The sequence below is a fragment of the Nematolebias whitei genome, chromosome 14 (genome assembly GCF_014905685.2).
Source record: "Nematolebias whitei isolate Nwh7 chromosome 14, NemWhi1, whole genome shotgun sequence".
NCBI lineage: Eukaryota > Metazoa > Chordata > Actinopteri > Cyprinodontiformes > Rivulidae > Nematolebias > Nematolebias whitei.
This window is the reverse complement of record NC_056511.1, coordinates 42,401,189-42,417,686: the sequence shown is the minus strand read 5'-3', so window position 1 is coordinate 42,417,686 and position 16,498 is coordinate 42,401,189. Positions and strand designations below refer to the sequence as shown.

The following is a 16,498-nucleotide window of genomic DNA, read 5'->3' as shown; positions in this document are numbered from 1 at the left end:
TTAGACCAAAGCATCCAGGTAATCAGACCTTTCCTGGTTTAAAACCCTGCCGTGAGTTCCAACTACGAAACCTCTCTCTCGAGAAGACGACAAGACTTTAGGAAGGAGGAGTTTTCACTGCCAGGGAGTATAAACAATATGCCCGTTTGTGTTTGAGCAAGGCCTGACGTCAGCAGGAGGGGGCTGGTGGACCTCAGCGCCAGTGGGGGCTGGGCTTGGGTACTTGGATGTCACATCAAACGCTTTCTTGTCCGTAGTTCAGAAAAAACACCACTTGTGTGGCGCAAGCCTGCTGCAAACAACTTCACTGTCAATAAGACTAAACTACCTTCTGAGTGCCTCGTCTAAAATTCTCTTGCTTTATTTGCCTTGTTAGCGTAGTTATACATTTATAAACAAATTAAAGGGGGAAGGGAAAAGCCTGTGTGTGTCCCAGCTGAGCACTCGATCCTCTCTCCTGTGATTGGCCCCTGCAGCGGTGTGGCACGGCACAACTAGGAATTACTCAGACGCTTGTGTCATTTGCACTGGAGCAAAAAGTTTGAGGCTTCTCTGCACGTTTCTACGGTCCGACACTCACGTTGATGACCGAGTCCTTGAATTTGATGTGGAGCCTGTAGTTAGAAATGGCGATGACAGCTTCATCTGCACTGCCAAGATATTCCACTCCTTCCCCCTGAAGAACTGGGAATGGCACCTGCAGAGAGACAAAGTCGATTAAAACATCTTTCCAGCACCGTTTATTTGACTTGTCTTTCCATCCTTTGAGTCCATGCATCCTGTTTTTATCACCTGCTGTGGTGGAGCGATGATGTTTCAGCCCTCGTGTGGTTAACTTTTGGAGTCAAAAGTTCAATAAAGACATGTTTGATTGTGCAGTTAGCGTCAACACATGGTTTTACAGACAAACCTTTGTGAGCTGGTTGCTGAGCCTGAATGAACAGGCAAACAAGAAGCACGACTGACTTTCCATTAACATTCTTATATGCACCCATTTCATTACAGCCACATCCAAGTCCCAGCCGTGGCTGCAACAAGACCCCTACATTAAGGTAATTGGTTTCCAAGAGAGGTCGATAGTACTTTTTAAAACATTTTGACGCAGGGAATTATCTTTAAAAGCACAGGGCGTGCACGCTTCACACAAGTGTCAATATATAAACTTTCTGAAATGCACTGGTTTTATTCAAGATTCTTCTGGATTTAAAGCTCCACATTACTTTACGCCAAACCATTTTTATCACTATGCACCGAAGTCTGGGTTTATATGAAAATGCGAATTTTGTTTTTCACACTCGTTTTGTTCTGGTTGCTTGAAGCCACCGAGGACCATGAACTCAGACCTTGTTTAGTGGTAGGGAGGAGGACGTTGCTTAGGGACAGCACTAGCGCGTGTTGCTGACTCACACGGAGCAGGTGCACGTTTCAAAGTGGAGCAGATGGGATTTTATCAGCATCAACCACTGTTAAAGAGCACAGGGCCGACAAGCTGGGTGTGATTTGTAGGATTATAAAATACAAACTCAAAATGGCTCAGATTATTTTCACCTGTAATGCAAAAAAATAAAAAAAAAAGACTACAAACCATCACATAAAAGTATTATTGATGGGACAGTTTTACTCCTTTAAATTAAATTTATCCAAAGTTGATAAACCAACTTGAAGTTAAATAAAGATATTTCAATATGTTTTATAGAAACACTTCATATTAAATCTATAGTTTGTGATATTCTGCCATTAAAGAGCTACAATGAACCATTTACATTTAATGGTATTTCTATACAGGTTAGGACCAAAAGAAAGACCGAGAATAGAACGGGGGGGTTATTTATTATTTATTTTGGTGTATAGCCCCAAATAATATATAAACATTGCACTAAACAGACCCATGTTTACTCTGTATTTGTGGGACAATTAATATTAAGTATCTCTGAAATAATAAATTCTAAAGGTAAAGAAATAAAAAGAGGTCAAGGTGGTGAATGAGGCTGACTGAGCTTTTTCTAACGGAGGCCGAGACTTTCATTTACCTCGACGTTTTTTATGTTTTTTATCAAAAAGCCTCAACTTTTAATTTAAAGTAATCAGAATAAGAAAGGCTTTTGTAGAATGACCTTGTTTGATGATTTCTAGTGCAACTATTCTTCCTCAGTAACATGCCTCAGTGAATTAAAACAGTGAATTCCTTGTTTTTTATTTTTATTTATTCACTTTATTTATCCAGATAGTCTCATTGAGTCACAAGAACTCATTTTCAAGAGAGACCTGTTTAGGAGCAGATGGTGGGGGTTGAGGGCCTTGCTCAAGGGCCCAGGGTGGAGCAAATGAGGGTGCATCACCTTTTCCACCCACATTTTAATGTCGTCAGCCCGGGAAGTTGAACCTGTGACTTTCCGATCACAGGCCCATCTTCTGTAACCTCTGAGCCACCACTTCCTGCAGGATCAATAAAGTTCTGTCTTATCGTAACTGATCAGTATGTTTTGTTTTGTGTATTACATCGTGTATATTTTGTGCCACAGAAAATTGTTTCGTCAATGTCAGTAATAAAAATAAAAAAAAGTTAAAAAAAAGTTTTAAACTATTCACGTTGGATTAAGTGCTGAACAACTACCCGGTAATAAAATCCCCAAAAATAATAAAAACATGTTAAAAAAAGCTAAAAACAACGGATGAAATAAAGTCCATGAAGATGAAATAAAAGAAGAAATAAAGAGATCAAATTTAAAGTTTAAAACAACACAATAAGATTACACGTCTATTAGAATCAAACGCCAGAGAAGAAAAAGAAAAGTTGAATCAAGACTTTAGACAACTAGAGCGCTCTGCTGAAACTAGCCTGTACCGTCATGGTTATCAATACAATAATTGATTATTTCCATTAATTTTGATCTCCAAAAATCCTGTGTAGAGGGCCAAAGAGCCCAATACTACAAAGCAGATTAAATATACTTAAAAACAGTTCAGTCCAGTGAGGTTTGTTTTTAATCCCCTTTTATGTCAACTAGAATCTTAAATGTTGCTTTAAAATGTAAACAGTGATTTTAATCAAGATTTTAAACATTTTACAACATCTCTATGGAAATGAACACGAATGGACAAAGACAGACAACAATGTAGTTTTCTAGTTTAGAGCCATTTAATAATTAACAATAGTCCTTAGTCTAAAAGACAGAAAACTCTAGAAGGATCATCTTCTCTGCTAGATCATATGAAGCTGCAGAGATATTTCACGTGAAAATATTTAATATAATGAATTTATTTTCTTCTTCTTTCGGCTGCTCCCTTCTTCAGGGGGTCGCCACATAAGTCGCACGAAGACGTGACGGTTATTTTTAAGCCGGATGTCCTTCCTGACACAACCACAGAGCACCGAGCTACCACAGCCCTCTGTGTGGAGCAGGGAGCTGCATCTAGGGCGCCCAGAGGAGCAGATGCTGGGGGTTAAGGGCCTTGCTCAAGGGCTCAGAGTGGGGCAAATGAGGGTGGAGGCAGGTGTGGGTGCTTCACTTTTTCCACCCACATTTTTTTTCATGTTGTTGGCATGGGGAGTTGAACCGGCGACCTTTCGATCACAAGCCCATCTTCTCTAACCTCTGCGCCACCACTCCCTGGTTTCTCATGCGCAAAGTAAGAGCATAAAAAGACACTTCCACTGTCATTTTATTTTATTAACCTTTTATTTAACCAGGCAAATCCCACTGACATCACAGAGCTCTTTTGCAAGGGAGGCCTGGACCTGAAGGCTGCCTAACATGCATGTTTTTAATCTGTGGGAGGAAACCAGATACCCGGAGAAAACCCACGCATGCACGAGAAGAACATGCAAACTCCTCACAGAAAGACCCCAGGTCCAACCGGGGATTGAACTCCTTGCTGTGAGACAACAGTGCTAACCACTGAGCCAACACTTCCACTGTTACACACAGAAATGCTTTTTAGCTATAGCTCAACGACACTGAATAGTTGGTTTGTTATGTTTGTGTTTCTTACCCAGAAATCTAAAGAGAGTTAGGTTTTCAGCACCGTACAAGGCTTGAGGAAAAAGTGAAATTAACCTTAATTCACCTTGCTAACATACATCCTGCCTCATAGTACAACGGTCAGAGCCAACGCTCATTGCTAGACTCTAGAAAGCTTAGATTTATATGAAATGTTTAGTATGTGTGTTTCCTGCTCGTCGTCGCACCTGCTGCTGCTCAGCTCAGGTGTAAATGTACGTACATCTAATCAGAGGGGGAGAAAACAGGACAGCTTAACCTGGGAACTGGAGCACATTGTACTCTGCCGTCTGAGATCTGAGCCAAATTTAGGTACCAGGCCTCCGGTCCGAACATTTTTAATTTTATAAAGAACAATCAGCATTTGACAAAATTACTGAGCTAATGCTAAAGAGACAAGAGAACAAAGGCGTAGAGCTGAAAACATAAGCTGCTGATGGAGAGAAAACAGCCGCGATGATGCTCCGCTTGATTAAAAATAAATGAAAGCACAAACAAAATATGGTTTTTCTATGCACAGCTGAGTGAGTGGAGCTTTGATGGTGCAGCTCCTGAGTCTAATGGTTTTCTGCTATGGGAGAAGCCCAACATGTCCTGGTGAGACATTGCTCAGACGGGGAGCTGCATTAAACGAGCCGCGCTCAGGAAGTAGGAGCATGAGTCACGAGCAGCCGGCAAGTGCAGAAGATACCGTGTCACGTTTCCTCTATGAAGCCTTCAGCAGCAGAAAGATGAAAAAGGGTGGGGGGGGGGGGGGGGGGAGCAGAGAGACGAGTGAATATTGCTCACACTAGTGAGTCGTGACTTCCGCTTCGAGCTGCCTGCATGCCGGGGCATGCACATGCAACTCTGAGCGTGCACCACCGTCTGCAAGTGCAGCAGAGGGAAGGCAGGTTTAAATATGACGGGGTAGAAAATGCACGACGTGCTCAGAAAAAAGGTGTTTTCAGAGCCAGCATGAACAAATGCATAGACTGCAGGTGTGACTGCAGGGAAAATGGAGGCAGAACGCCCAAGACTATAGAAACTGTTGTGTTGAAACAGATTACAAATATTTGCCTCCTTAGACTGGTCCTATTTGAATCCATGCACACTTCTTGGCTGTAAGCCTTTCATAGCACGGCCTTTTAGAAATAAAAACACTTTGAACTGGCTGAAACCCCCGAGTTCATTGCAGCTCAAGTAGAAACAAGCTTTGATGGGAACCAACAAAGAGAACCAGCAGAGAATGACCCCCAGCTGGGTGTATCCCTCCTCCCTCCACACAAACAATGCTCAGCTCCATTAACCAGCAGACACAACACGACAAACTAAAACATAAATGTCACTTAAGTGACCTAAATGTTGTTCAGGTGCTGGGATTTTTAATTTAGCCAAGAGGCTGTTTTGGTTGTTTTAGTCTCAAACTAAAAGATGAAACACACACAAGTTATATAAGTTTGTTACGAGCAACACCTGTGGAAAAAATACATTAAATTCATGAAACTAAAACATTTTAACATGAAACGTATCAACTTAACCAAAAAAAGTCTATGCTCAATAATCCAGGTATTCAATCCAACAATTTTCAGTCGGGTCATCTGGACAGTTTTTTTTTTTTGCTGAACATGACTGTCGACGAGGAAGAGGGCCGGCACAAGAGGAGGGGGCGTGCCAAAGACACCATCTTAGCACCAACATAACTGGTTTGTTCCACTTTGGAGTAAGCCGTTTGGAGGAAGAATCAGTTTTGTGTTGTGTGTTTCCTTGACTGATGAAGCCTTCTGGATGGAAGGTGAAACGTTTCAGCAAAAAAAATAAACTGTCCAGATGACCTGACTGAAAATTGTTGGGCATCAACTTAACATCTTCCACACAGTACCCGCTTTGATATTTTTGGTGTCTGAAGTAATTAGCAACATAAAACTCACAATTCTCTGTGCTACCACCGTTCTGTTAAAAGTGCTACTTCTGTGAACAAACCGGAGTTAAAACACAGAATCTTTGTTTTTGATTTCCAGAAACCTGGCAACAAGTACTTCGTGCTTAGAGTGCAGGTTTATTTCTGGTTCCTAGAGGCTCTAAAATTAGCATAGGAGGCAGAGTTGTCTGTTCTCAGACTCCTCTCATGTGGGACCAACTTCCAGTTTCCATTTGCGAGACTGACACTAGTTTTAAGACTAGGCTCGATCCGTTTAGATAAATACTATAGTTAGGGGTGTCTTGGGTTTCCTGAGCTACTTCTTAGTTGTGCTGCTATAGGCTTTGTCAGCTGGAGGACAAACACTTCCTCACTCTACTGTTCATGTTTGCATTTGTAATTATTGCTGCCATTAATATTATCAAACAAATTGATGTATTGAATAATATATGCACATTCATTCATTCAAGCTTTATTTCTACAGGTTAGTCTCATTGAGCCTCGAGGACTCATTTACAAGAGAGACCTGTTTTTAACAAAGAGTGATGACAAGAGTGGACGATCAAAAAAGAAAGCATATAAATTGAAAAACTAAATGGAAGAAAACGATATAAATAAAACTAAACAAAAACAGCGACACCGTAAAGCGACGTAAAATACTATAAACAGGAACATGCCTGCATTGGTTATATCATATCTGGAGAGGTTTTTATACATATTGTTATTCAATTAAATTTAAGCATATTTCATTAATCCCAGAGGAGATTAAATGTTGTAACTCCTCATCCTGGTTTCATTAAAGAGTTGTTCTAGTTGATGTCTGCGGGCAGGAAGGATCGGCGGATCAACGGGTCTACGGATTTACAGGTGCAGCAGAAAAATTAAATATAATAAAATGAATATCGTGAAAAAATTCAATCAGTTCATAAAGTGACGTATTTTATTTCTTGTAAAAACTCAGTGTCTCAGAAAATGAGAATATTCCACAGCCAGCTTTGGTATCTTTGTCAGTGTGGGCCTGGACCAAGTCCTGCTGGAAAATGAAACCAGCATCTCCATGAAGCTCGTCAGCACAAAGAAGCATGAAGTCTCTAAAATGTCCTGCTAGATGTTGCGTGGACTGGACTTCAGAAAATCCAGTGGACCAGAACCAGCAGAGGACATGGACCCAAACCATCACGGACTGTGGAAACTTCACTCTGGACTTCAACAACGTGGATTCTGGACCTCTCCACTCTTCAGACTCTGGGACCTTGATTTATAAATGACATGAACATTTACTTTAATCTGAAGAGAGGACACTGGACCACTGAGAGACAGTCCAGTTCTTTGTCTCCTCAGCAGGTGAGACATTTCTGACATTGTCTCTGGTTCAGGAGTGGCTGGACTCGAGGAGCGAGACTTTTGTAGCTCATGAAGGAGTTCATCAGCTGATCAGGGTGAGACACCAGGAGTTTACAAGATTGAACCTCTACACAATATTCTAATTGTCTGAGACATCGAGTTCTGGTTTTTCATCATCTGTAAACCATAATCATCAAAATTACAAGAAATAAAAGCTTGAAATATTTCACATTACATGTAATGAATCTATATAATATATACTAAAAAGTTAAATTGTGTCATCTGGACCAGTTTCTTTAAGTGAGAAACGTTTTGTCCCCCATCCAGAGGACTTCCTCAGTCACACTGGCCTTGATTGTCCTCAAAGTGTTTCTGTGAGTAGCAATTTGGCCGTCTGGCCTAAAACATGTGATTGTTGTGCATGATGGTTGATTGTTTTGGACGGGTGTGCTCTGTTTGCACGTGTTAAAAGCCTGCTTCTGAGATCCCAACAGGAGGTTGGGTTGAAACAACAGTGAAGGCTACCTATGGGACGGATCTGGTTGGCAGGCCGTAGACTGAGGAAATCCTCTGGATGGAACATGAAACGTTTCTCACTTAAAGAAACTGGTCCAGACGACACGATCTTACCTTTTTTGTTATCTACATGGATGATAGAGCTTACACCTTTTTTTTTATATTATACATAAGTTTCACTTTCTGAAATTACTGACATTTTTTTGTTTGACTTCTTCACAATATTTTTTTTAGATACAACAGTACATGTCAAACTAGAAGAAATCTGAGGAAACCAAACCTTTTATTTTCTAAAAGAAAACTATTTTGACAAATGCCAATTTTATTTTAGTAGAAGGCAAAAAAAAAAAAAAAAAACGAGTTTATTTGTTTTATGTCGTGCTATCTTTAAGAGTCGTCTGAGAATTGTTATGTAGACTGTCTAGGAGAGTTTTATTAAAAAATATAAATCTAGTTTGTCAAGTTAAGTTGTTGGACAGTTTGTGAATGGTTCTGTCAAACTGTTGGGCACATGTGCTCACAGCTCTGCTTTAAGCCAGTATAACTTGTCGAGTCACTGGTGTGTAACTTGGTTTTAACACTTTACAAACTCTTGCACTATTAGTCTGCAGAGTAAAGTGTCTAGAAACTGACCTGAAGACTTTCATCTTCCTTCACCAGTTCCTTCTGGGGGAACAAGTCTTTAGCCTTGATGTACTCCAGACTGGGGGGCCCTTCTTCACCCTGTTTGACATGAACACAGAGCAGAGTTAGAGATACAACACACAGAAGAACAAAAAACCATGACGCACATACTGATAGCAGAATCAAACTATAGACCACTGAAGGGGTAAAAGTGTCAAATCTAAATGCTGAAATAAGGACGTTTCAGGACGGTTAGCCTCTGGTGTAGAAACGCATGCCAGGGAAAATTTCACAACCTCCAGCAGCTGTGTCACAGGCATCACGTAGCAGATTAAAAATTGACTAAAGGAGGCCGAAAAAATTGAGTTGAATTAGCAGCGCACGGCCGTATGTGGTCAGCGAGGCGAGCCTTTCTAATCTAAAACTTCGTATTATCTTTTCAATTATAAAAAAAGCCTCTGCGTCGTTTCATTGCTTTGGCGTTGCTCGAGTGAAAAGACAGCACTGAACAAACACCAGAGGCTTTTGTTGTGTTGCACTCCTGTGACAACAAAGAAAGAAAACTGGCGAAATAAATCTCACCCTTAATTAGTTTTTCACAAGTCATGCACGGATTCGGTCTTTAAATGGAACTAAAATAATTTGTCACTTTTGATGATCGTGACAATCTGATCAAATGTGACCAGAAGTCTTTCCAACATCTAATCTGATGGATTGGGGGCTAAAATTAGACTGCAGCTCTTTAAGAGGCAGAAGTGAGGAAGACAAAGGAACACAAGTCAATGCTGTCCTTTTGCAGCTAAGGTCGCCAGCGTCCTGCTCCGACGGAGTAAATACTAATCCGGTAAACTTCAAGGGGAAAAAACAAACAAACAAACAGGAAATGAAGGGATGTTTCAAAGCCATTGTAGTCAGATTTGAAACGCTTCCTCAAAGAAGAAGGATCAGGTTTTTATACTTCATATAGTTAAATATTTAAATTATATGAATATTTTATCTGTAGGTGAACAGTAAAAAAAAAAAATCTGCTTTTATTTGTCGAAACAAATGTTTCTTAAAATGATCAAATCTCCCAATTGGACATGGAAATGAAGAGTTTCACTTCTCCACGTTCATCCAGTTACTTCTGCAAACATTGCTGCCTCTGCAGGTGTTTCCACACCAAACGGTTCCAAGGACTCTCTGGAGATCGGTGATCACCATGCCTGGTTAAATAAAAGGTTAAATAAATAAAATTAAATGGTTACAAGGACCGTTAGGTCCATTACAAAGAGGTTATTCAGATCTATGCGTTATCTTTCGCACCACCAGAGGAACACCGTGACAGCGCAACACTTGGCCACTGGTCTGCGTGGCGCGTCGCTTACGTACCAGTACATGACTTTCACCAACACCACAAACAACACAATGATGTATAGTTAGAGCTATGTGTTGTGGGTCTTTAGTTACATTTGTTAAAGCAGTCTTTGAAAAAGTGCAACAAACATTGAGAAGGTCTTAGAGCAACGACTCATATGACAGATGAGATCAGTCTCCTCTGTGCTGCACTTGTATAAAAAAGCAAATCATGGCAGAATACAGCAACACTAAAGTAGCTTCAGTTTTAAATACAGTACTCCCTCGCTGCTTCGCAGTTTGTTATTCGCAGACTCACTCCATCGCGGTTTTTCAAAATAAGATTGGACATGACACACAAATGGCTGATTGATGGATGAGCCGCACGATCCGCATGGAGTTTTTATTAAAATCAATTTTAAATTACTTAGCACCTGCTGCACAGGTCTGTGTGCAGCACACAACTGCAGGAAAAGCTTCCCTCCTGCAGTGCGTCATATCGCCGCAGCAGAAAAGTGGGCGTGGCCGAGAACAGAACAGCTGGAGGCAGAGAGAGGGAAATCACGACCTGCTGTGCTCTTTTAGAGCGTTTAGAGATTAGCATTGTTTAGAATATTGCAAGAGTGTGGGAAGGGTTTAAAACACACATATTTACACATATATATATATATATATTTATTTATTTATTAGGGGTGTAACGGTACACGTGGGTGTATTGAACCGTTTCGGTACGGCGTGTTTGGTTCGGTGCAAGTGCGTACCGTTTCGGTTATTTTTTCCGTTAATTAAATTTTATTAACGAGCGATTATGCGCCGCGGAAGTAAAATTCCTAAGCGTGTTTCAGCACGGCGCTATCATCTTGCAGCACGCGCAGCATTAGCTTCTCGTTGCGGTCTCCTGTTTGGGAACATTACGTCTTTCTTGTTAAAAGACAAGTGAAGAAATCCAAACTGTGTGTCGACGTCGTTTCACGGAGACTGGATCTGCAGCAGCAACACGTCTAACGTGTTAACGCACTTGAAACGACATCATCCAAATGTGAACGTAGTTTGGTGCAAAGGGCGATACCAGCAGCATTTAAACAACATTTATCAGGTCATTCAGATCGTTGCAGAGCAACAACACAAGATGTAGAAGTTTTTAAAGCTCTGGACCTAAAGTTATTGAGCCCCGCTACGACATCACGTCAACACTTCAGCCACAAAGTTGTAGCAGCACTTTATGAAAAAGCTAAAACTGATCGTCAACAAGCCCTGGACCAGATTAAAGTCCTGCCCTGATGATGATAAACGAGAAATTCAACCACCTCTTAACAGAAATGATGACCTTTAAAGAAAAGGTATTGTTATTTTATTATTATTACCCAATTAACTTTTTTTATTTTATTTAAAATTATAACCTTATTAACTCATTTTTTTTAAATCACTTTGTGTTTCATTTCCAGTCTGGGACAGAGATAGCAGCTGAGTCTTCTTCCTCTTCAGGGAACTCCACCAGAGATCACCTCCAGCTAAGAATCTGTGGTGAGTGAACTCTGAACTCTTCCAGGGACCTGTCCCACCTGTGGGAGCAGGTCCAAGAGGTTGTGACTAATAATGAGGCCAAATCCAGCCACACTGCAACATTAGCAAAGCTCTACCTCTTTATTGCTGCTACTGTTAGTGAGAGGTTTCCTCCACCGCTGGAGATGATGTCGCTGCAACTAGATCTGAGCTTTTGGCAGAAAATGTGGACAAGTTGGTCTTTTTGGCCAAAAACTTAAAACTTGATTAGTTAGATTGTAAACTTGCTGCTTATTGTTCTGGTTCTGACTGTTACTGTATTTATTAAGATTTTTATTGTTGTTTGTATAGTTTATTTATTGTAAAGAGTGCCTTTTATTTAAAATATCATCCAAATGGGTCGCTTTTATTTATTTTTATACAAATGTATTCATTACTTGGCATATTTTCAAAATAAACATTTTGTAAGTCTTTATTTTGTCTTTTTTTGTACCGAAAATTAACCGAACCGAGCCCTCCCTGATATGGATAGATATATATCTATATACATATGTATATAATAAAACTACTACTTGTACTACTATTCCTAATTGGTAGTTTTCCACTTATCGCGGGGCTTCAGTGTACGGATCACCCGCGATGAATGAGGGACTACTACTGTAATCAGTTTATATTAGTGCTGATAGAGTTCAATGAGATTGGTCCATCAATGTACATTTATGTATTAATCAATCACATCCCTTACTTGGATCAAGAGTCCCCACTGAGCTAAGAAAGTGCTTACTCTGAAGGAGGATGTCAAAAGACCAAATAAACACAGGTCTAAGACTACAGACAACTATCCATACTGCTAGTGTGTGTATGTGTGTGGGGGGGGGAGCGGCACCACCCCAAATGGTAATAAGGGCTATGAAGTCATCGTCTGACTTCCAACAGCATCTGTTAAAGGGTAGGCATTTTGTGAGTCAAAGATCCAAGAATAGGATGATAAGATACTACACAAATGAGAAATATTTAACTGAAGTCATTCTTTCTACAACTTTTCCATAATAAATTCTACTAAAGAGCAGAGCTGACGGCAGCCCGGGAGGTGGGTGCCAAACTGTTCAGACTCCATAAAACATCTTCCAAAGCTAAGTGCTGTCTGACATTACCAACGGCATCGCTGACTTCAACTAATGTCCTTATGCTCACCATAAACTCCCGCTTCCATTTTCATACAAGATGCTCTCAAGGTGATGATAGGGTCGAGTTGTTTTCAGGCAAAATGCTGCGTCACTGCAGAGTGGGGAGACCTGCAGTTCAATGAATATTCCAACACCGTTTCTTTCACGTAATTGTAATTACAGGTACAAACTACTGTTTGTTTGGCCTATAAGTCACGGGTTTTTTTTTTGCATAATTTGCATGCTCTGCAACTTTTATGCCTAAGCGACATATTTATGTTTTTTTTTTCTCTCCCATATTTATAAATCAATTTTAGGCTGAGTTATGATCGTTTTCATTCATTCTGACTGAAAATATTGAACACTACCATTTTCAGCCGCTAGATGACACTCCAGTAGTATGGCATGCTGTTGTGTCATTTAATAGGTAAAAGTGGCTATTAATGACAATCTTCGTCCAGCTCACCTGGAGCTACCGTCAAATCAGCTTCATTTTGTTGCTGATTTGAAGAAATGAAGCTGATTTGACCATTGAAGTGCATTTATTAAGTAAAAGTTCAACTGAGACACACCTTTACTATAATTTCGAGCAACAAATACCAGTAATTGTTTTTAAGTGTTAATCTTGTTAAAGTCCTCCTGTATACAGGATATACGCGGCCACCATTTAGCAGCTAATCGATTTTTGGCACAACACCGGCCCACATTACCGGGTCGTCAGCGGTGATGCGTAACAAACGCAATATAAATACGACGTATACAGCAAAGCAACGTATTTATGGATTTTTCTACTTTATTAGACATAGTTGGACTGAAACGAATCATAGGGCGGTGCGACGTGTACAGTGGAAAATAAGGCATTTAATATTGGCTACTTTTGTAATTTCAGCTTAAGGAAAGCATACAAAAGAACTCTTGTTTTCCATTAGATTTGTGTAACTTTAATGTTTTATTACTACTCAAATGCGAGTGGTGAAAGCCATTCTGCCAGTTAGTCGTTCGATTACTACTTGTGGCCTACATTTCTCATCATCTTGATGCTCACAGTAAAAGTTATATTTTAATGTGATTGTTGAAAACGAGAAACGAGCATTTAATGTTTCACTTTTAAAACGATCAAATTCCTAAAATTGTTCTACTCTTACGAAGCTCCAGTTACAGTAATCATTAGTTTAGTTCCACAAGACTTTGAGCTCCTACAAATCTATCTGAAGCAAATTCCTCCAAGTCTTCTGACCCGAGTCAGCCCCAGCATCAGCTGTGCGTCATTATTGTTGCTTATCTTCACCTCAGGAGCAGGTGAACCAGGAGGGGTCATCAGTCAGAGAATCCCAAGGTCCAGACCATGACAGGCAGATCTCAGGCATCGTTACCATACTGCCACTTAAGACTCAGCTTACCAACAACATCATGAGTTTAGAGCACACACACTCGGTGTGGTTGGTACATTAGGTTCCTTGGCTCCAAAACGCCTTCTCCACCCGATGTTACTCGGCGGCACCATTAGCTTGACTTGGTTTTTGAAGTAACTCTGATGTTTTCGTGTAAGAACCATGCAGGAACATATCGTACTTTGAAGACGACGCACAATTTGTACTGCTCACAAAAAACAGTTAATCTGACGAGTTAATATAACATTTTATTTAATTATAGGAGAACAAAATAACATGAAAAAAGACTGAAGTATAAACTGCACTGATGAAGGCACCAGGGATTCCCCTGCAGACAGTTTGGATATTTTCTAAATTTTAAAATCTTTACAGTTAGAGGAGAACAACCTGGTCAAGACAGGTGTTCAAACCTTTCATTATCAAACGCAAAGAATCCTTGTTAGCTTTATTTTTTGGTCCGCTGCAGACAATCTCCTTACAGCCGATTAAAGGGAGGAAATGCTCCAGCTTCCAACAGAATCTCAAAGGAGCAGCACAGACTGTCCTGCGCCAGACACGTTTTTGCTTTGTCACCGCTGAGTCCGAACCTCCTCCCCAACTGTTGTTGGGTAAAACAGCCATGAGTGTATTACACACTACAACACAACTACGATCGTCAGAAATGATCCCACATGTAGCACTAAGATGACATGCATTGCTAAAACCGTCTCCGTAAGAGCCGCCGCAGCTGCTGAAAACACGGCCATGACGAAGCAGATTGTGTGCGTGCGCATGAGAAAAATATGCAGAGCTCATTTTGCTGCAGCGCGAAGGATTCACCGATCGCACAGCGGCACACACAAAAACAAGTCTTACAGAAATCCGTGCGCGTTTAAAAATGAAAACATGACTTTTGATAAAACCATGTCTCAAAACAGACACGGGATTTGTGGAGAGACTGAAAAGGAATGGCACCGACTTCACTAAAAAAAAAAGTATCTGGTTGCCATAGCAACGGCCACCACTTCTTTTTTTTAGAGACAGAGTCCCTCCATCTCTTTAACAGTTTGGCGTCTTCGTCAGATTTATATAATCTGACCAGAGCTTTGTTCCCGAGTTACACAGATTAGAGAAGTGCAACAGAAAGGTGACCTGCTGAAAACGCATCATGCATCCACATGTTTGCTTTTTTTTTTTTTTAACTACAAAGTGATTTGTTGCGTTGGGACATTTGAAACGAGGCAGAACCAGCTCGTCTCAAAGTCCACAAAATAACAAAAATGCCTATAAATAAAAGGAATGGGATGAATGGGAGCACAAACGGGACAACTTGAAAAGCTCTAAATCTCACCTCAAAAAGGTGTTTGTCATAAGATCTGGGAGTTCAGTCCAGGTAAGAGATCAAGATAAAAAGATGGAAGAATGTGATGAATCTTTCCATGCACACACTTTTCCTCTCTGGTCAGATGAATATTTCATTGGCCACCATGTTAGGAACAATCCTACCGAGTAGTTCCCAAAATATAGAATTATAAAAATAAAAAAAGACAGACCAAAATGTTCCTTTTAGAAAGCCTACATGCATTAGTTTTATTGATACGCATAAAAGCATCCAACAGTGTTAAAATGATTATATTCTCGTAAACAAAATATAAGTAAGGAAATGACTAGAAGTCACCTAAAAGTAGGAGCTATTTTTTTTAGCATGAAATTATTATTTTTTTTAAATCGCCATCTTTGGACTGGATTGTAGGCAAACTTGCCATATTACATGGTTTTAGTACTAAACACAACGCTGTGATGCGGATGGCTTCCTCAGTGTTAGCTGCATGTGTGGGTTCTGTCTGGTTAAAGAAGTTAAAATCCAGACTGGTCAAAAAGTACCAAAACAACGCAATAAGAATACAAAGCCCAAAGAAAATCCTATAAAAGCTTTCAAGTTTACTTACACTTATAAACAGTTTAGCTGCTGACCATAATATGATCCGAGTCATGGAAAACAATCATAACCAATTTAATTAGACTGTTTATAGCTCCACTTAGAGTAGTCAGAGCATTGCACGGGGATAGTATGAACCAGTAGCAGCACATCTAGCTTTCTTTCCTTTCCCCCTCCAAAAACAGCAACAACGGGATGATGAAAGCATTGTAAGACTGACAGAGCTGTGAGCCACTGAGGCAACAAGAGGACACGAATACTAAATTATACAGACAGTGACGCAGAGCAAGAAGTGCCGACTCAGCAGCACCAGACATCTTTAAGACGGATCATAAATTATGTAGCGCCTGGCCCGAGAGAACAAGAGACAAAGAAATTGTGTCAAGATATCAAACAGGTTGAGGTGCCCAGTAACAACCTGGTAAAACATTTTTATTCCTTAAATTTGTATTCCTTTAAAAAAAAAAAAAAAAAGATAAATTGGGTTCCTAATTATTGGATGTGATTTTAAGCCATCTTGGCGGGATCATTTAAGGTCAAACTTTAGGTTTACAGTCATGTTAGGAGAGAGGGCCATAGCCAAGTCTTTCAAGAGTTTAACTGGATCTTAATGGAACTATTTTTTTCTAGGGATGCACAATATCATCGGCATGGTATCAGTATATGCTGATATTTGTGTTAAAGTTTAACATCGGCCATTCCATTAAAAAAGAAACTCACCGATATAAAAGGCGCTGTTTTTACCTGCAGCGGCAGCACAACGCGATGACGTCACAGCACAACGCGATGACGTCACAGCA

The 16,498-nt window shown here is 40.2% G+C and overlaps 1 protein-coding gene across 1 annotated transcript in view; it reads right to left on the bottom strand.

Moving 5' to 3' along the window:
* mtmr4 (myotubularin related protein 4) overlaps nucleotides 1–16,498 on the bottom strand; it is a 33,890-nt gene that overhangs the window by 15,405 nt on the left and 1,987 nt on the right. The window contains exons 2-3 of the mRNA XM_037688130.1: nucleotides 8,395–8,484; nucleotides 581–697 (exon numbers count right to left, since the gene is read on the bottom strand). Of these exons, the coding sequence (XP_037544058.1) occupies nucleotides 581–697; nucleotides 8,395–8,484 (207 nt within the window). The remainder of the gene's footprint in view (nucleotides 1–580; nucleotides 698–8,394; nucleotides 8,485–16,498) is intronic.